The 20,462-nt window shown below is 44.3% G+C and overlaps 1 protein-coding gene across 4 annotated transcripts in view; it reads left to right on the top strand.

Moving 5' to 3' along the window:
- The window catches only part of LOC139379059 (RAS guanyl-releasing protein 2-like), a 66,453-nt gene that overhangs the window by 7,140 nt on the left and 38,851 nt on the right, over positions 1 to 20,462 (top strand). For 2 of the 4 annotated variants that reach the window (XR_011628362.1, XM_071121803.1), the window contains exons 2-5: positions 18,605 to 18,749; positions 19,048 to 19,150; positions 19,565 to 19,621; positions 19,752 to 19,883. Coding sequence is in view for 2 of the 4 variants with exons in the window: in XM_071121803.1 (XP_070977904.1) it covers positions 18,680 to 18,749; positions 19,048 to 19,150; positions 19,565 to 19,621; positions 19,752 to 19,883 (362 nt within the window). In the remaining 2 variants the exon portion in view is untranslated. Of the gene's footprint in view, positions 1 to 7,245; positions 7,433 to 18,604; positions 18,750 to 19,047; positions 19,151 to 19,564; positions 19,622 to 19,751; positions 19,884 to 20,462 lie in introns of those variants that run through there. The other 2 variants (XM_071121802.1, XR_011628361.1) reach the window with 2 other exon arrangements.

The following is a 20,462-nucleotide window of genomic DNA, read 5'->3' as shown; positions in this document are numbered from 1 at the left end:
GAGAGGACCTGGGCAACTTCATCCTGTCAGTGCTCCTTTCACCTTAAAGGGCAAAGATGGAACGCCTGGGAGAGAGAGACACTCGTAACAGCTAAAGGTCAGGCTGTCCATAATTAAAGCAGCCAGGTGATACATAGTCAATGAGGTGGCTGGGAGAACAAATGGAACGACAATGGGTGACCACACAGGAGTATCTGCCCTGTTGAGTAGTAAAAGCATTGATGCTTATTCTGACTAGAGTGCACTGTCTACATCCAGTATCTGCAACAGGTGTGAGAGTATACACTTCACTTGTTTAAATGAATTTACCATACTCCTGCAATAGAGCGTGTGTTCGTACATTTCATTATTTCTGTTGTGACCTCTGTTTATGTCTGTGTCCACAAAAATACACACAGAGACCCTTCTATTGCTCAGAGTTTATCTAATAGCTAGATACAAATGTAGACTTTTCAGAGTTATCTTCATTCCTATCATGCCCCAAGTCCCCATCTTGCACACAGCCATAGCAGAGATGGAAGAGCAAGCAAGACACCCTACTCTGAGGTTTTTTTTGGTTCAATGAAAGTCAATGAACTAAGTAGACCAGACCCAGCTGCTATTGCATTGGTGTCTATGGGAGACCCACCCCATTAAGTAGACCGGAACTGAGAATTATTTTCAATGGTAAACAGCCGGAGTGAACTATCTTCATTTATCCACCATCTTTGGCCCTAGTACTAACACGGTAAGTGGTGGTTTTCCTCTCGGTTTTGGGGGATGTGTCATAGAGATAGATTGAGGACTCTAGATGGATATAACATGGAGATTGATGAGCATGGACATTATTGAGTCCTCTATCTATCTCTATGGGTAATTCATTCACTCTTTACATAATTCATTGGCTGCTTGGTTGATATGAAACCGTTATTACTTACTGTGAATCAAATCAAATGTTATTAGTCACATGCGCCGAATACAACAGGTTACAGTGAAATACTTACTTAAAAGCCCCTAACCAACAATGCAGTTAAAAAGTACGGATAAGAATAAGAGATAAAAGTAACAAGTAATTAAAGAGCAGCAGTAAAATAACAATAGCGAGACTATATACAGGGGGGTACTGATACAGTCAATGTGCGGGGGAACCAGTTAGTTGAGGTAGTATGTACATGTAGGTAGAGTTATTAAAGTGACTATGCATAGATAACAACAGAGAGTAGCAGTGGTTTAAAGTGGGGGCGATGGGGGGCACTGCAAATAGTCTGGGTAGCCTTTGACAAGATGTTCAGGAGTCTTATGGCTTGCGGGTAGAAGCTGTTTAGATGCCTCTTGGACCTAGACTTGGCGGTCCGGGACCACTTGCCGTGTGGTAGCAGAGAGAACAGTCTATGACTAGAATGGCTGGAGTCTTTTACAATTTTTAGGGCCTTCTTCTGACACTGCCTTGTATAGAGGTCCTGGATGGTAGGAATCTTGGCCCCAGTGATGTACTGGGCCGTACGCACTACCCTCTGTAGTGCCTTGCGGTCGGAGCCTGAGCAGTTGCCATACCAGGCAGTGATACAACCAGTATCACCATGCTCTCGATGGTGCAGCTGTAGAACCTTTTGAGGATCTCAGGACCCATGCCAAATCTTTTCAGTATTTTGAGGGGGAATAGGTTTTGTTGTGCCCTCTTCATTACTGTCTTGGTGTGCTTGGACCATGATAGGTTGTTGGTGATGTGGACACCAAGATACTCTCAACCTGCTCCACTACAGCCCCGTCGATGAGAATGGGGGCGTGCTTCTTTTTCCTGTAGTTCACAATCATCTCCTTTGTCTTGATTACGTTGAGAGAGAGGTTGTTGTCCTGGCACCACACGGCCAGGTCTCTGACCTCCTCCCTCAAGACCGTAGGCCTACCACTGTTGTGTCATCAGCAAATGTAATGATTGTGTTGGAGTCGTGCCTGGCCTGTCAGTCATGAGTGAACAGTGAGTATAGGAGGGGACTGAGCAGCACCCCTGAGGTGCCCCTGTGTTGAGGATCAGCATGTTGGATGTGTTGTTACCACCTACCCTTGCCGCCCCCAGGTGGTGTGTCAGGAAGTCCAGGATGCAGTTGCAGAGGGAGGTGTTTAGTCCCAGGATCCTTAGCTTATTGATGAACTTTGATGAACTTTGACGGCACTATGCTGTTGAACGCTGAGCTGTAGTCAATGAATAGCATTCTCACATAGGTGTTCCTTTTGTCCAGGTGGGAGAGGGTAGTGTGGAGTGCAATAGAGATTGCATCATCTGTGGATCTGTTGGGGCGGTATGCAAATTAGGGTGGGCCTAGGGTTTCTGGGATAATGGTGTTGATGTGAGCCATGACCAGCCTTTCAAAGCACTTCATGGTTACAGACGTGAGTGCTACGGGTTGGTAGTCATTTAGGCAGTTTACTAGAGGTCGACCGATTCTGATTTTTCAATGCTGATACCAATTATTGGAGGACCAAAAAAGCAGATACCGATTAATCGGCCGATTTTGTATTTTTATTTATTTATTTATTTGTAATAATGACAATTACAACAATACTGAATGAACACTTATTTTAACTTAATATAATACATCAATAAATTCAATTTAGCCTCAAATAAATAATGAAACATTTTCAATTTGGTTTAAATAATGCAAAAACAAAGTGTTGGAGAAGAAAGTAATATGTGCCATGTAAAAATGTGTGCCATGTAAAATATGTGCAATGTAAAAAAGCGAAAGTTTAAGTTCCTTGCTCAGAACATGAGAACATATGAAAGTTGGTGGTTCCTTTTAACATGAGACTTCAATATTCCAAGGTAAGAGGTTTTAGGTTGTAGTTAATATAGTATTTATAGGACTATTTCTTTCAATACCATTTGTATTTCATATACCTTTGACTATTGGATGTTCTTATAGGCACTATAGTATTGCCAGTGTAACAGTATAGCTCCTGGGCTCAAACCAGGAACACATCGACAACAGCCACACTCGAAGCAGCGTTACCCATCGCTCCACAAAAGCCGCGGCCCTTGCAGCGCAAGGGGAATAACTACTCCAAATCTAAAAGTGAGTGACGTTTGAAATGGTATTAGATGCTGCTCAGTCAGACTGCTCTATCAAATCAGACTTAATTATAACATAATAACACACAGAAATACAAGCCTTTAGTCATTAATATGGTTGAATCCGGGAACTATTATTTCTAAAACAAAAAGTTTATTATTTCAGTGAAATACGGAACTGTTAGAGATACCACCCGTTAGATAAAATACCAAAGTCTAAATATTCTTGTTACATTGCACAACCTTCAATGTTATGTCATAATTACGTAAAATTCTGACAAATTAGTTCGCAGTGAGCCAGGCGGCCCAAACTGTTACATATACCCTGACTCTGCGTGCAATGAACTCAAGAGAAGTGACACAATTTCCCTAGTTAATATTACCTGCTAACATGCATTTATTTTAACTGAATATGCAGGTTTAAAAAAATATACTCTGTGTATTGATTTTAAGAAAGGCATTGATGTTTTTGGTTAGGTACATTTGTGCAATGATTGTGCTTTTTTTTGCAATAATTTGTTAAATCACCCGTTTGTCGAAGGTGAAGTAGGCTGTGATTCGATGGTAAATTAACAGGCACCGCATTGATTATATGCAACGCAGGACAACCTAGTTAACCTAGTAATATCATAAACCATGTGTACTTAACTAGTGATTATGTGAAGATTGAGGATTTTTTATAAGATAAGTTTAATGCTAGCTAGCAACTTACCGTGGCTCTGCAGCCACAAGGTCCTTTTGATGTTGTAGTTGGCCAGCCTGTCTCCTCATGGATTGCAGTGTAATCGGCGTCCAAAAAGGCTGATTACCGATTGTTATGATTAATCTGTCGACCTCTAGAGTATGTACGTATGGTCACTGTGGGGACGACGTCATCGTTGCACTTATTGATAAAGCCAATGACTGATGTGGTGTACTCTTCAATGCCATCGGATTAGTCCCGGAACATATTCCAGTCTGTGATAGCCAAACAGTCCTGTAGCTTAGCATCTGCTTCTTCTGACCACTTTTTATTGATCTAGTCACTGGTGCTGCCTGCTTTAATTTGTGCTTGTAAGCAGGAATCAGGAGGATAGAATTATGGTCAGATTTTCCAAATGAAGGGCAAGGGTGAGCATTGTATGCGTCTCTGTGTGTGGAGTATTGGTGGTCCAGAGATCCTTTTTCCCTCTGGTTGCACATTTAACATGCTGATAGAAATTTGGTAAAACGGATTTAAGTTTCCCTGCATTAAAGTTCCCGGCTACTAGGAGCGCCGTCTCTGGGTGAGCGTTTTCTTGTTTGCTTATGGCGGAATACAGCTCATTCAATGCTGTCTTAGTGCCAGCCTCTGACTGTGGTGGTATGTAAACAGCTACAAAGAATACAGATGAGAACTCTCTCAGTAGGTAGTGTGGTCTACAGCTTATCATGAGAATCTCTACCTCAGGCGAGCAATAGCTTGTGTCTTCCTTAGATATCGTGCACCAGCTGTTGTTTACAAAATACATAGACCGCCACCCCTTGTCTTACCAGACTCCGCTGTTCTATCCTGCCGGTACATCATATAACCAGCCAGCTGTATGTTGATATTGTCGTTGTTCAGCCACGACTCCGTGAAGCATAAGATGCTACAGTTTTTAATGTCCCGTTGGTAGTTTAATCTTCTGAGTAACTCATCGATTATATTCTCCAAAGATTGCACATTTTCTAGCACAATGGAGGGAAGTGGGGGTTTATTCGATCGCCTACAAATACTCAGAAGGCATCTTGACCTTCGGCCCCTCTTTCTCCGACCTCCTCTTCACACAGATCACGGGGATCGGGGCCTATTCCTGAGGAAGCAGTATATCTTTTGCGTCGGGCTCGTCAGATTCATGGATTCTGCTAGTTCGTGGTGAGTAAACGCAGTCCTGAGAGACGGTAGCGGCAACATTATATACAAAATAAGTTAATAATAAGTTCCAAACAACGCAAATAAACAAACAAAAAAACAATCGGCTGGGTGCACGTAAAACGTCTGCCTTCTCCGGCGCCATCTAGAGAAAATGCAGTATGTGGGGTTGGCTTTTAAACAAGACTAAAGAAAAGGGAGGTATCTGTGACTTTAATACTAGACATTACTCGTTGTTACTTGAGAATATCAATGGAACTCATTCATAGCAGACCTGCGCTCAAATAGTAATTGTCTTCTTACAAATAACTTTACCTGTGCTTGAGTGAGCTTGCCCGGGGGAGAAAATGTAACCAACTGAGTAGTTCCAAAAGTGCAACCCCTCAATCAAGGCTCAATCAAAATAAATGTATTTGAAAAAGCAAATTAATATTATTTAATCCCAGGTCTGTACTGGCGTTTTGAGTGAGGATATTTTGAGGATGTCCTCCTGGGATAGTCAAAGCTTATCTCGGTCTATAATGCATGTATCATATTGGCTATAGTGAACCTGGCGGTGTTCATCCTCTACCCGCGGGGTAAGAAAGAGGCCCATATTTGCATTGTGGGGAGTTTAATGATAGCTGGCTGAGAGACGGTTAGCCTGCCTCAGGGACCACGACAACCCATCAACAACAGGAAGCAAATTTTGAAACTCTCAATTCAGCACTGCGGGGAGTTAGAGAAACGGAAGAGATGAACGATGAAGAGGGAGAGAGAGAAATTAGAGAAAAACAAAAGTGTCTTGGCATAGTGCCTTGTGGGTAGTTACCGTATCCAGGCCGCGGCGAGTCATTTCTCAGTTGATCTGTCACTCTCGTCTTGCTCTGGGTGCGTGTGTTCTCATCTCACACATCTTTCAGCATAGAAATAGGAAAATCGAATCAAATTTTATTGGTCACATACACATGTTATTGCAGGTGAAGCAAAATGCTTGTGTTTCTAGCTCCGACAGTGCAGTAATATCTAACAAGTAATATCTAACAATTTCACAACAATACACACAATATACACACATCTAAAAGCATGGAATTAAGAATATATCAATATTAGGACAAGCAATGTCAGAGCGGTAGAGACTAAAATAGGGTACAATGGAATAGAATACAGTATATACATGAGATGAGTAATGCAAAATATGTAAACATTATAGTGTGTGTGAGGAGATAACGCTAAGTGAGAGAATGTGTTAAACATACTGTGTCTTTACTTGGTGATTTCAATGATGAGTATGAAGAGGAGATATCAATATCACCTAAACTCATTGTTCATGTAATCCTTATTCATGTAACAACTTATTCAAAGCACAAACACACACACATATGTGTTTGTTTTACTATCCTTGTGGGGACGAAACAATTGATTCCCATTCAAAATCATTCTTTCCCTAACCTCTAACCCTAAACCCAAATTGAACCCCTAATTGTAACCTAAAACAGCCTTTTTCCTTGTGGGGACCAGTGAAAATGTTCCTTGTTTTACTATCCTTTGTGAGGACTTCTGGTCTCCACAAGGATAGTAAAAACACACACCCACAGACTTCCGGCATTTGTTATGTTACTTATGTAGTTGTCACATCTGGTAGAGGACAGAAGTTGAACAGGAAGAATCTGTATAAAGAAATGAAAACATACAGGCTTTTATACCACAATACCTGCCATAATATACATGATTATATAGAAGACCTGTGTTCAAATACTATTTTAAATAATTTTAAATACGTTGTCTGTGCGTGATTGAGCTTGCCTGGCAAAATGTTCCTATGTATTTGAAAGATTTCAAATAGTATTTGAATCCAGGTCCGTTTTCTGCAGCTGTGTTCTGTCTACAGTGCATTTCACAATCAAGAAACATAGTTGCTCTGAAGAAACTTCCCTCTTTTACTTATGTATTCATAAGTATGACAGGGAGTGTGTTGCTTTCCCCCACACAAACTTTAGGGATTGTTGTCACTAGTTTTTGGAATCGATCTCTGTTGTCTTCTACTCCCTTTTCTCATCATCTCTCCATCTCCCACTCTATTTTCCATGTATTTCTTTCCTACACACTTTCCCTCCCGTTTTCCCTCAATTTCTCTTTCCATCCCTTGCTCCCTGTCTCTCACTCACTCTCTCCCTCCCTCTGGCGATTCTCATCACTAATCTCTGTTAGCAGCAGTAACCTAACCTCCCTCTCTACCATGCCTGTCCCAGAGATACCGCAGCCCCGGGCAGGATGTGTGGCCCTTCCTGATCCTTGTACTCGACACTCAAAATAGAAACTAGCTTTCAGAAGGTGCCTATATAGAGGTCTATATCTGTCATGCAACAACAACAGCCCCTCCCCTGCACCACTTCCTGGACTTGAACCCCAGTGGGTGCTGGGTAGAAGGCGGTGATATTTTTCTCCCAACGCCAACCACTGATACAGGGTCAGATACCTTTACATCTTCCGAAATGGATTAGGGTTGAGGCAGCCTGTTGCAATTCAAGGTAATGTGTGCATTTCTTAAAATACCTATTCTGATTGGGGAAAGGGTCACTTGGCAGGGTCTGGAGTGGGGTGAGCGGGGTCTGGTACATATAGAATACTCATTAGTCTGAATTAAGGAATGCATCCTTCCTCTGGTTCCTTTACAGTGGAGGCCCATGGCTATTACCACTGATGACATTAATCATGAGCCTTTTCCCGGAATGCTGGGGAGAATCTATTCTAGACCAATCAATGGCAGTATGTGTGGGAGGCATGGGCATATCACATCAGCCCTGGGGATTTACTGCTGACATTTGCATTGGCTCATCATGGGATTTTCAATACCATGATGGATGTCATTGATGGTGCAAGGAGGGTGTGTGTGCGCATATGTGTGTGTGTGTTGTGGTAGGGCAGGTGTCTCTGAGTGTGTGTGTACGCATAAATCAGTGTGTCCACATCCGTGTGTGTATGCGTGCTGGTATGTGTCTCTACGTGTGAGTCACTGTGTGTGTCCCCTTTATGCGGTGGTGTATCCCACCCTATACTGCGTATCCTGAGGTAAAGCCAGCCTAGTAGGTCTGTCTATGAGAGCCTTGATGAAAAGCGTTGATGAGGTCAGTCAGGCCTGCAGCTATCATCAGCAGCCATGGGTAATTTAGGATGGGTAATTTCAGCCTTTGGTGATAAGGGAGAATGGACCCATCATATCTATTGTGTGGTTGAAGGACCGTTGAAACGGTGAGGCCCAAATGTCGAGGGCAATTCAGAGGAGGGCAGGTCCTTGTGTCTATGGAGAGAGGCTGGTTGGTGGATAAATATGTGGCGTCGTTGCAGTCACGTAGGTTATCAGATCCCACAATGCAAGGAGAAATCAGAGGAACCAATACTTGTAGGTGAATATGATATTAGTGAAGATGATACCAATCCAACAGGTGCAGAGTGACTGTAAAAAAGACAACCGGCAACGTCACCCTCCTCACAGGATCAGCCTGCGCTTGAAAGAACAAGGTGCCAACAGGGAAGAACAGAGAAGTGACTTGTGGTACCACACATTTGGAGACGACAATTTCTGCTCTCTTTCCATTTGTCATAAATATAGTCCACTCTGGTACACTTCTGGGGTTTTCTCTAGCTTCCTCAATTCAGCACACTAGTTGAAGTGTCACTTTCAACTACTTTCAACTACTAGCTGCAACTGAAACGTGAAAAGTCAGACTAGAGAACGTTTGTGGCAGGATGCAGTGTTGGCTGTAAAACAGATTTGAGCCAACAACACATTACCATATTTACTGACAGGGTTGAATCCTTGTTGATGTTCTCAGGTTACAAATTCATGTATTTATATAACCGTGATAGACCAGAAGTGTTGGTTTTATTGGCGCGACTATAGTATGCATTGGTTGAAGCACAATGTTAAATTAAAACCTAATAACCAGCAGTATACCGCGCTGCATCCCACTGCAGGCTTGCCTCTGAAGCTAACCAGGGTTGGTCCTTGTCGGTCCCTGGATGGGAGCCCAGATGCTGCTGGAAGGGATGTTGGAGGACCAGTAGGGGTCACTTGTCTTCGGTCTAAGTATACTGAACAAAAATATAAACGCAACATGCAACAATTTCAAAGATTTTACTGAGTTACAGTTCATATAAGGAAATCAGTCAATTGAAATGAATCAATTAGGCCCTAATCTATGGATCTTATATTTCCTACCTTAAAGAAAGGCAGGACAATGGCACATCAATGGGACTCAAGATCTCGTCACAGTATCGCTGTGCATTCAAATTGCCATCGATAAAATGCAATTGTGTTCGTTGTCTGTAGCTTATGCTTGCCCATACCATAACCCCACTGCCACCATGGGGAACTCTCTTCACAACATTGACATCAGCAAATTGCTCGCCCACACAACGCCATACATGTGGTCTGCGGTTGTGAGGCCGGTTGGTCGTACTGTCAAATACTTTAAAACAACGTTGGAGGTGGCTTATGGTAGAGAAATTAACATGAAATGCTCTGGCAACAGCTCTAGCGGACATTTCTGCAGTCCGCATGCCAATTCACGCTCCCTCAACTTGAGACACTTGTGGCGTTGTGTGACAAAACTGCACATTTTAGAGGGGCCTTTTATTGTCCCCAGCACAAGGTGCACCTCTGTAATGATCTTGCCGTTTAATCATCTTCTTGATATGCCACAACTGTCAGGTGGATGGATTATCTTGGCAAATGAGAAATGCTCACTAACAGGGATGTAAACACATTTGTTCAAAAAATGTGTCTATTGAAAATTTCTGAGATCTTTTATGTCAGCTCATGAAACATGGGACCAACTCTTTACATGTTGCATTTATATTTTTGTTCAGTGTAGCTCTCAGGGCAGTGAAGGGGACATTTTGGGACGTTAAACCGGTGTCCTGACTCTCTGTGATCATTAAAAATCTCATGGCATTTATTGTAAGAGTAGGTGTGGTAACCCTGGTGTCATGGCAAAATTCCCAACCTGGCCCCCTAATCATCCCCCTAATTTTATATATCACTCCTCACCTCTCCAGCTGATGTGTGGCGAGAGTTCTGGAACAAAATGTCTGCTGTGCATTACTAAACTTTGATGATCTTCATCAGATGACACTCATAGGACTTCATGTTATACAATACATGTATGTTTTGTTCGATAAAGTTCATACACTGCTCAAAAAAATAAAGGGAACACTAAAATAACACATCCTAGATCTGAATGAATGAAATATTCTTATTAAATACTTTTTTCTTTACATAGTTGAATGTGCTTACAACAAAATCACACAAAAATTATCAATGGAAATCAAATGTATCAACCCATGGAGGTCTGGATTTGAAGTCACTCAAAATAAAGTGGAAAACCACACTACAGGCTTATCCAACTTTGATGTAATGTCCTTAAAACAAGTCAAAATGAGGCTCAGTAGTGTGCGTGGCCTCCACGTGCCTGTGTGACCTCCCTACAACGCCTGGGCATGTTCCTGATGAGGTGGCGGATGGTCTCCTGAGGGATCTCCTCCCAGACCTGGACTAAAGCATCCTCCAACTCCTGGACAGTCTGTGGTGCAACGTGGCGTTGGTGGATGGAGCGAGACATGATGTCCCAGATGTGCTCAATTGGATTCAGGTCTTGGGAACGGGCGGGCCAGTCCATAGCATCAATGCCTTCCTCTTGCAGGAACTGCTGACACACTCCAGCCACATGAGGTCTAGCATTGTCTTGCATTAGGAGGAACCCAGGGCCAACTGCACCAGCATATGGTCTCACAAGGGGTCTGAGGATCTCATCTCGGTACCTAATGACAGTCAGGCTACCTCTGGCGAGCACATGGAGGGCTGTGTGGCCCCCCAAAGAAATGCCACCCCACACCATGACTGACCCACCGCCAAACCCGTCATGCAGGAGGATGTTGCAGGTAGCAGAACGTTCTCCACGGCGTCTCCAGACTCTGTCACGTCTGTCACATGTGCTCAGTGTGAACCTGCTTTCATCTGTGAAGAGCACAGGGCGCCAGTGGCGAATTTGCCAATCTTGGTGTTCTCTGGCAAATGCCAAATGTCCTGCACGGTGTTGGGCTGTAAGCACAACCCCCACCTGTGGACATCGGGCCCTCAACCTCATGGAGTCTGATTCTGACCGTTTGAGCAGACACATGCACATTTGTGGCCTGCTGGAGGTCATTTTGAAAGGGCTCTGGCAGTGCTCCTCCTTGCACAAAGGCGGAGGTAGCGGTCCTGCTGCTGGGTTGTTGCCCTCCTACGGCCTCCTCCACGTCTCCTGATGTACTACATGCTCTGGACACTACGCTGACAGACACAGCAAACCTTCTTGCCACAGCTCGCATTGATGTGCCATCCTGGATGAGCTGCACTACCTGAGCCACTTGTGTGGGTTGTAGACTCCGTCTCATGCTACCACTAGAGTGAAAGCACTGCCAGCATTCAAAAGTGACCAAAACATCAGCCAGGAAGCATAGGAACTGAGAAGTAATCAAATCAAATCAAATTTATTTATATAGCCCTTCGGACATCAGCTGATATCTCAAAGTGCTGTACAGAAACCCAGCCTAAAACCCCAAACAGCAAGCAATGCAGGTGTAGAAGCACGGTGGCTAGGGAAAACTCCCTAGAAAGGCCAAAACCTAGGAAGAAACCTAGAGAGGAACCAGGCTATGTGGGGTGGCCAGTCTTCTTCTGGCTGTGCCGGGTGGAGATTATAACAAAACATGGTCAAGATGTTCAAATGTTCATAAATGACCAGCATGGTCGAATTATAATAAGGCAGAATAGTTGAAACTGGAGCAGCAGCACAGTCAGGTGGACTGGGGACAGCAAGGAGTCATCATGTCAGGTATTCCTGGGGCATGGTCCTATGGCTCAGGTCAGTTGAAACTGGAGCAGCAGCACAGCCAGGTGGACTGGGGACAGCAAGGAGTCATCATGTCAGGTAGTCCTGGGGCATGGTCCTAGGGCTCAGGTCCTCCGAGAGAGAGAAAGAGAGAAGGAGAGAATTAGAGAACGCACACTTAGATTCACACAGGACACCGAATAGGACAGGAGAAGTACTCCAGATATAACAAACTGACCCTAGCCCCCCGACACATAAACTACTGCAGCATAAATACTGGAGGCTGAGACAGGAGGGGTCAGGAGACACTGTGGCCCCATCCGAGGACACCCCCGGACAGGGCCAAACAGGAAGGATATAACCCCACCCACTTTGCCAAAGCACAGCCCCCACAACACTAGAGGGATATCTTCAACCACCAACTTACCATCCTGAGACAAGGCTGAGTATAGCCCACAAAGACCTCCGCCACGGCACAACCCAAGGGGGGGGGGGGGCGCCAACCCAGTAGTAGTCTGTGGTCCCCACCTGCAGAACCATTATTTTATTGGGGGTGTCTTGCTAATTGCCTATAATTTCCACCTGTTGTCTATTCCATTTGCACAACAGCATGTGAAATGTATTGTCAATCAGTGTTGCTTCCTAAGTGGACAGTTTGATTTCACAGAAGTGTGATTGACTTGGAGTTACATTGTGTTGTTTAAGTGTTCCCTTAATTTTTTTAGAGCAGTGTATTTATAAACAAAAATCTGAGTTTACATTGGCGCGTTATGTTTAGTAGTTCCAAAACATCCAGTGATTTTGCAGCGAGCCACATCAATTTACAGAAATACTCAGAATAAACATTGATAAAAGATACAACTATTATGCATGGAATTATAGATACACTTCTCCTTAATGCAACCGCTGTGTCAGATTTCAAAAAAGCTTTACCGAAAAAGCACACCATGCAATAATCTGAGTACAGCGCTCAGACAACAAATCAAGCCATACAGATATCCGCCATGTTGTGGATGTAAAGGATGTGAAATGGCTAGCTAGTCAGCGGTGGTGCGCGCTAATAGCGTTTCAATCGGTGACGTCACTTGTTCTGAGACCTTGAAGTAGTTGTTCCCCTTGCTCTGCGGCTTTTGTGGAGCGATGGGTAACGATGCTTCGAGGGTGACTGTTGATGTGTGCAGAGCGTCCCTGGTTCGAGCCCAGGTCGGGGCGAGGGGACGGACGTAAAGTCTATACTATTACATTGATGCTGTTGACCCGGATCACTGGTTGCTGCGGAAAAGGAGGAGGTCAAAAGGGGGTGAGTGTAACGGATGTGAAATGGCTAGCTTAGTTAGCGGCGGTGCGCGCTTATAGCTTTTCAATCGGTGACGTCACTTGCTCTGAGACCTTGAAGTAGTGGTTCCCCTTGCTCTGCAACGGCCGTGGCGTTTGTGGAGCGATGGGTAACGATGCTTCGTGGGTGTCAGTTGTTGATGTGTGCAGAGGGTCCCTGGTTCGAGCCCGGGTATGGGCGAGGGGACGGACCAAAGTTATACTATTACATGGAGTCAACAGAAGTCAGAAATAACATTATAAATATTCACTTACCTTTGATCTTCATCAGAATGCACTCCCAGGAATCCCAGTTCTACAATAAATGTTTGAAATGCCTCCTTTTTATTTGTGCGTTTAGCCCAGTAATCCAAATTCATGACGCGCAGACCAGACAAAGTCAAAAAGTTCTGTTACAGTCCGTAGAAACATGTCAAACGAAGTATAGAATCAATCTTTAGGATGTTTTTAACATAAATCTTCAATAATGTTCCAACCGGAGAATTCCTTTGTCTTCAGAAATGCAATGGAACGCAAGCTAACTCTCACGTGTGCGCGCGTGACCAGCTCATGCCACTCTGCCAGACCACTGACTCATTCAGCTCCCATTCCCCTCTCCTCACAGTAGAAGCATCAAACAAGGTTCTAAAGAATGTTGACAACTATTGGAAGCCTTAGGAAGTGCAATTTGACCCCATATATTCGATAGGCAAAGAGTTGAAAAACTTAACCTCAGATTTCCCACTTTCTGGTTGGATTTTTTTCAGGTTTTTGCCTGCCATATGAGTTCTGTTATACTCAGACATCGTTCAAACAGTTTTAGAAACTTCAAAGTGTTTTCTATCCAAATCTAATAATATGCATATATTAACAACTGGGCCCGAGTAGCAGGCAGTTTACTCTGGGCACCTTATCCATCCAAGCTACTCAACACTGCCCCCAGCCATAAGAAGTTTAAGCTAGTTAGGGAGATATGAGTCTTCAGCTTCAGTGATTTTTGCAGTTCGTTCCAGTCATTGGCAGCAAAGAACTGGAAGGAAAGGAGGAGGAATTGGCTTTGGGGGTGACCAGTGAAATATACCTGCTGTTAAAGCCTACTGGTATTGTAAGTATAAAAGCAAAGCTTGCTTGCATATAATAATGTAGTGTAATGTCTTAGTGTGGGGTGGGAAGAATGCAATACATGACCTTGTATGAGGAACAAATCATGTTATTTTTGGAGCACGTGCTCTAAAGCCGTGTTCACATTGGCAGTTTTGAAGTGACTCAAATCCTATTTATTTGCATATCTGAATCGAATCTGTTCTTTTTCTTGCAGTCTGACCAACCAAAAAGCACATGGAATCGGATTTTTAAGCCACGTTTGGTTTGAAGTCAGATACAAATCTCATTCCTGGCCATGTGACTTGTGTCTGAATGGTCAAATCTGATTTATTTGCCCTCAAGTGGTTTTTAGACTGTTATTTGGAATATCTTGTCAAATCAAATCACATTTTTATGTATGCTAGCAACTCTGTTGACAGTTTGACACGAACTTGTGGTAGCTAACTAGCTTGTTAATTGTTTACAAAAAAATGGTGAATGTGCTAGAAAGCTAGCCAGCTAGCTAGTTGACTGCTGTGGCTAGCTAGCTAGTTGACTGCTGTGGCTAGCTAGCTAGTTGACTGCTGTGGCTAGCTAGCTAGTTGACTGCTGTGGCTAGCTAGCTATGGGAATACCCCTTTTCAGTTTCAGACAAATGCCTACCTCTCACTTGTTTTTAATAGATGTATGGGTCCCACTACTGGGCTAACTGTGTGGCAGCAGCACCTCTGTCATCCTGATTTCACTGACTGATGGTTAAGGGCTTTGAGGTCTCTCGCACTCGCTCTCTCTCGCTCTCTCCCGCTCTGAGCCCCTGTGTATGTTTGTGTAAGACTGCTTGTGAAGCCTGTAATTGAGTGTGTCCACCCACCTCTCTGCAGCAGAATCAGTCAAGGGAAGAAGGCTTCTTTCTTTTGTGACACACACTTCGGCTGCAGTGCCATCATCCATTCCTATGCAAACCATACACCAAAGATCACCCTTTTTGCTGGTACAGGCTAGAGTCCAAACACGCACACAAACATGACACGCACACAAACATGACACGCACACAAACATGACACGCACACACAAACATACACACACACACACACACACACAAACACACACACAAACCCTCCATCTCTACCCACTATGCAGTGGAGACCTAATGCACATACATACACACTATCTAAAAGCAATCAAACCTCAGAGCTAATGTGAATTCCTGGGAACCGGAGCCAGAACATACAGATGTAGGATCTTAATCTGATCACCCTGATGCAAGAGAGCTTTCCTGCAATGCAAGAAATGTAAAACTTGTAGTAAAACTTGTAGTATTTGTGGTCTAAAAAGGCAAACTGTCTTAAATGAAGATCCAAAATCTGTATGCTCTAACCTCATCTGCCCACTGTGCTTAATAACAGTTCAGTTGGGCCTATTTTATCTGCTGACTGGTGACAAAAGTTGTATTTCATTAACCCATAAATGTGGCAACAGTGTGACCTCATGGAATGCTGTGTGTGTGTGTGTGTGTGTGTGTGTGTGTGTGTGTGTGTGTGTGTGTGTGTGTGTGTGTGTGTGTGTGTGTGTGTGTGTGTGTGTGTGTGAGGCAGGCAGGCAGGCAGGCAGGCAGGCAGGCAGGCAGGCAGGCAGGCAGGCAGGCAGGCAGGCAGGCAGGCAGGCAGGCAGGCAGGCAGGCAGGCAGGCAGGCAGGCAGGCAGGCAGGCAGGCAGGCAGGCAGGCAGGCAGGCAGGCAGGCAGGCAGGCAGGCAGGCAGGCAGGCAGGCAGGCAGGCAGGCAGGCAGGCAGGCAGGCAGGCAGGCAGGCAGGCAGGCAGGCAGGCAGGCAGGCAGGCAGGCAGGCAGGCAGGCAGGCAGGCAGGCAGGCAGGCAGGCAGGCAGGCAGGCAGGCAGGCAGGCAGGCAGGCAGGCAGGCAGGCAGGCAGGCAGGCAGGCAGGCAGGCAGGCAGGCAGGCAGGCAGGCAGGCAGGCAGGCAGGCAGGCAGGCAGGCAGGCAGGCAGGCAGGCAGGCAGGCAGGCAGGCAGGCAGGCAGGCAGGCAGGCAGGCAGGCAGGCAGGCAGGCAGGCAGGCAGGCAGGCAGGCAGGCAGGCAGGCAGGCAGGCAGGCAGGCAGGCAGGCAGGCAGGCAGGCAGGCAGATTTGTTGCCATCCCGCTGAGCAGTACCTAACTAAAATAGCATACTAAGAAAAAAACTGAATGTGGAACCACAGGGTGAGATGATTGACATGCCTTGTATTCTTTCCCCTGTGTGCAAGTTAATGACTGCAATGCTATTTCAGGAAGTGATAAGATGTGGTTTTCCTGGTGAAAGGGGGTTATTGCAAGACTGACAGTTGTATCAGCTGCTTGTTGTCTGTGGGTTTTTATCAGTCACATCCCATACGGTAAAAAAAGATGTCAAATACATGTATATTTCTTACATCTTTGCTCAACTGCATGTAAAGCCTTTAAATGTATTCCAGATATGCATGTACATACATTTTGAATCTTTGCTCAAATGCTTGGAAATGTTCCAGAAATGCATGGCTATGACATCTAGTCTACATGGTGGCCAAAGTGCTTCCTAATTTGACTTCTTAAATGACTCTTTATGTATAGATCATTGGAGATACTTTTTCTGGCCACCAAGCCAAAACGTTGGCAGTGATATATCATTAAGATTCTGATGGTGAGGAAAAAGATGGTCATCTGAATCAGGGTTAGTTTGGCAGCTGAGGTGAAAGAGGAGCGATTATGATAGAGGAACCCAAGTCTAGATTTAACTTTAGCCTGCAGATTTGATATGTGCTGAGAGAAGGACAGTGTACCATCTAGCCATACTCCCAAGTACTTGAGGAGATGACTACATCAAGCTCTAAACCCTCAGAGGTAGTAATCACGCCTGTGAGGAGAGGGGCATTCTTCTTACCAAACCACATTACCTTTGTTTTAGAGGTGTTCAGAACAAGGTTAAGGGTAGAGAAGGCTTGTTGGACACTAAGAAAGCTTTGTTGTAGAGCATTTAACACACAATATCCGGGGAGGGGCCAGCTGAGTATAAGGCTGTATCATCTGCATATAAATGGATGAGAAAGCTTCCTACTACCTGAGCTATGTTGTTGATGTAAATTGAGAAGAGCGTGGGGCCTAGGATTGAGCCTTGGGGTACTCCCTTGGTGATACAAAGTGGATGAGACAGCAGATTTTCTGACTTTATACACTGTACTCTTTGAGATAGGTAGTTAGCAAACCAGGCCAAAGACCCCTCAGAGACAACAATACTCCTTAGCTGGCCCACAAGAATGGAATGGTCTACCGTATCAAAAGCTTTGGCCAAGTCAATAAAAATAGCAGCACAATATTGATTAGAATCAAGGGCATTGGGGACATCATTGAGAACCTTTAAGGTTGTAGTGACACATCCACAACCTGAGCGGAAACCATATTGCATACCAGAGAGAACTCTATAGACATCAAGAAAGTCAGTTGATTATTAACAAGTTTTTCCAAAACTTTTGATTAACAGGGCGAAATAGAAATAGGCCTATAACAATTAGGATCAGATTGATCTCCCTCTTTTAAAATAAAGGACGAACCGTGTTTGCCTTCCAAGCAATGGGAACCTCCCCAGAAAGTAGAGACAGGTTAAACAGGTCGGCGATAGGCTTGGCGATGATAGGGGCAGCAACGTTAAAGAAGACAGATGTTTTTTTGGGGGTCAAGTTTCAGGAGCTCCTTTAGCACCTTGGACTCAGTGACTGCCTGCAAGGAGAAATGTTGTTGCGGGGCAGGGAAAAAGAGGAAGAAGCATTGGGGATAGTCGCATTAGAAGGGGTGGGAGATGAGGAAATGTTGGACGGGCAAGGAGGCATGTCTGAGCCAAATAGGAATCCTGACTTAATGAAGTGGTGGTTAAAGAGCTCAGCCAAGTGCTTTGTTGTCAGTAACAACCACATCATCAATTTTAAGGGACATGGGCAGCTGTGAGGAGGAGGTTTTATTCTTCAGGTCTTTAACCATTTTCCAGAACTTCTTGGGGTTAGACCCACAGAGAGAGGACTATACTTTATAGGCAACATGGTCTCATTAGAATATGTCAGAATAGTGATGCTGAACCATTGTAGTTATACTGTATGTCACTTGATCTGTTGGTTTGCTGGAGTATGCTGTTTTCAAATGTAACCTAACCACAATCCATCAGTATCCAGACATGTTATTGTTCTAATTCCATTGTTTTGTTTTAGTCAACATTTCCTGTATACTTCCTGGATATCTTGCATAACTAGATCAGAGCGACATACTGGCAACCATTCAAACCCTGAATTTGTTTTTTGCTTCCTTACTATGCTCTCATTTCTTTGTACAGGAGTTGCATTTCTTGGGTGAAATGTGTTTCTGTGCCAAAACCTTTAATCTTCTCTATCTTCACCTTCTTTGTTTTGTGCCCAGGAGTGCACCTGAATTGGGAAGAGAGGGTAGAGGACAAAGAACACTGGGAAACCAAAGGAAGAGAGGAGGAGAAAAATGGAGGCCATATCTTTAGATCAGTCTGCGACGGTGGATGAGCTGGTGGAAGCATGCATCCAAGCCTTTGGTCAGTCAGTCTCTTTATTTGTCCATGAGCACTCAAATATACATGCTACTCAATGTCTAAATCAACAACATATACTCTTTGTGCAATCAGAATAACATTTCCAGGAACAGATTGCAAGGAGAAGAAGATAAATAATATATCGTTTCCCATATGTCCATGCACCACCTGAAGTAGCTAATGTTGTCGGTCTCAAATCAATAAGAATTAGTTGTCTTATTTGCAGTAAGACTTGTAAAATTTGTCTAAAAGGACTTACAGGGGCTGTTGAGTGATGAGCACTGTGTCTGTCCTCTTTCAGATGAGACGGGCACTTTGAAGGACCCCTCCCTAGTGCGTATGTTTCTTATGATGCACCCTTGGTACCTTCCCTCCACCGACATGGCAAAGAAACTACTGCTCAAGTATCCTTCACCATTTTTATTTTACCTTTATTTAACTAGGCAAGTCAGTTAAGAACAAATTCTTATTTTCAATGACGGCCTAGGAACAGTGGCAGAACGACAGATTTGTCAGCTTGGGGAGTTGAACTTGCAACCTTCCGGTTACTAGTCCAGCGCTCTAACCTCTAGGCTACCCTGCCGTCCCACCATTAGGCACCTGCTTACGGCTTATCACGTCTTGTCAGCTACTGTAAGATCAACAGATACTCTTTAAGGTGCCAGTGAATGGAATGGAAAGGGTAAAATGGATGGAATGTTCCTAGCGGGCAAAACTGGTTGCGATGACGTCTTTTGTTGTCAGGCCATGGTCAGGTTGTGTGCTGATTGTAAAAGGATGTTTTAGTAGATGTTTTATGTACCTTAACTGTTGATCAGATCACAGGAGGACAGCTGCACTGCTGAGCTCAGGACAAGAATCTGCCACTTGGTGAAGTAAGACACGTTCACAATTGCTTTTGTTAATAGGTTGGGGATGTTTCTTAATTGCTTACCTCTCCCTCACTATGTCTCTGTGTTTCTCTCTTTCCCTTCCCTCCCTCTCTCCCTCTCTCCCTCTCTCTAGGTACTGGATCAGTGAGTTCCCAGCGGAGTTCAATCTAAACCCAGAGCTGGCAGAGCAGATCAAAGACCTCAAGGACCTCTTGACCACTGAGGGGAACGAGCGCCAGAGTCAGCTCATCGACATCGACAGCGTGTACGTGTCCCCACTTTACACTTCACTAAAGTGTTTGTGTCTATGAAGTGTGTCCCCTTTCTACTGTAATTTCTCCCTCCCCCAGCTTCCACCAGTGTGTAAGTGTCCCCATGTTACACACATTTCAAAGTGATTTTGCCGTATAAGAAATACTCAACGGAGATCTAAAAAACAAAACCGCATTAAAACAGACGAAGGTTTATAAAACAGCAGGACGTTCAGTGCCTATGTTCCCAGGCCTATTTTCTTTACGGGTCATCTGTCTGTCTGTGACCCTGGTATCCCTAGTTGGTCATTAGGGTATATCTATTGCTATGGTGTGCTTTCATGGGACAGCAGAGTTTCATAAACAGTTGTATTTCTTCTCTTGCATCTTCTGTGGTGTCTTCTTTCTTCCTAGTTTCATTGCGGAGACTTGATTCAGCATGCTGTATTTTGTTAGCCTGGGATGCAAAACTGAATATCGCTCTGTTTCAGAAATATAGTGAAACAATGCATTATTAAGTTTGGATTCCAGGTTTGTATTTTGTGTGCTCGGCTTATATATGACAGTAACCTTGTGTGCTTTTTGTCCCTCTC

Source organism: Oncorhynchus clarkii, chromosome 21, assembly GCF_045791955.1.
Source record: "Oncorhynchus clarkii lewisi isolate Uvic-CL-2024 chromosome 21, UVic_Ocla_1.0, whole genome shotgun sequence".
In the NCBI taxonomy this organism is placed as follows: domain Eukaryota; kingdom Metazoa; phylum Chordata; class Actinopteri; order Salmoniformes; family Salmonidae; genus Oncorhynchus; species Oncorhynchus clarkii.
This window is presented reverse-complemented; position numbering and strand designations above follow the sequence as displayed.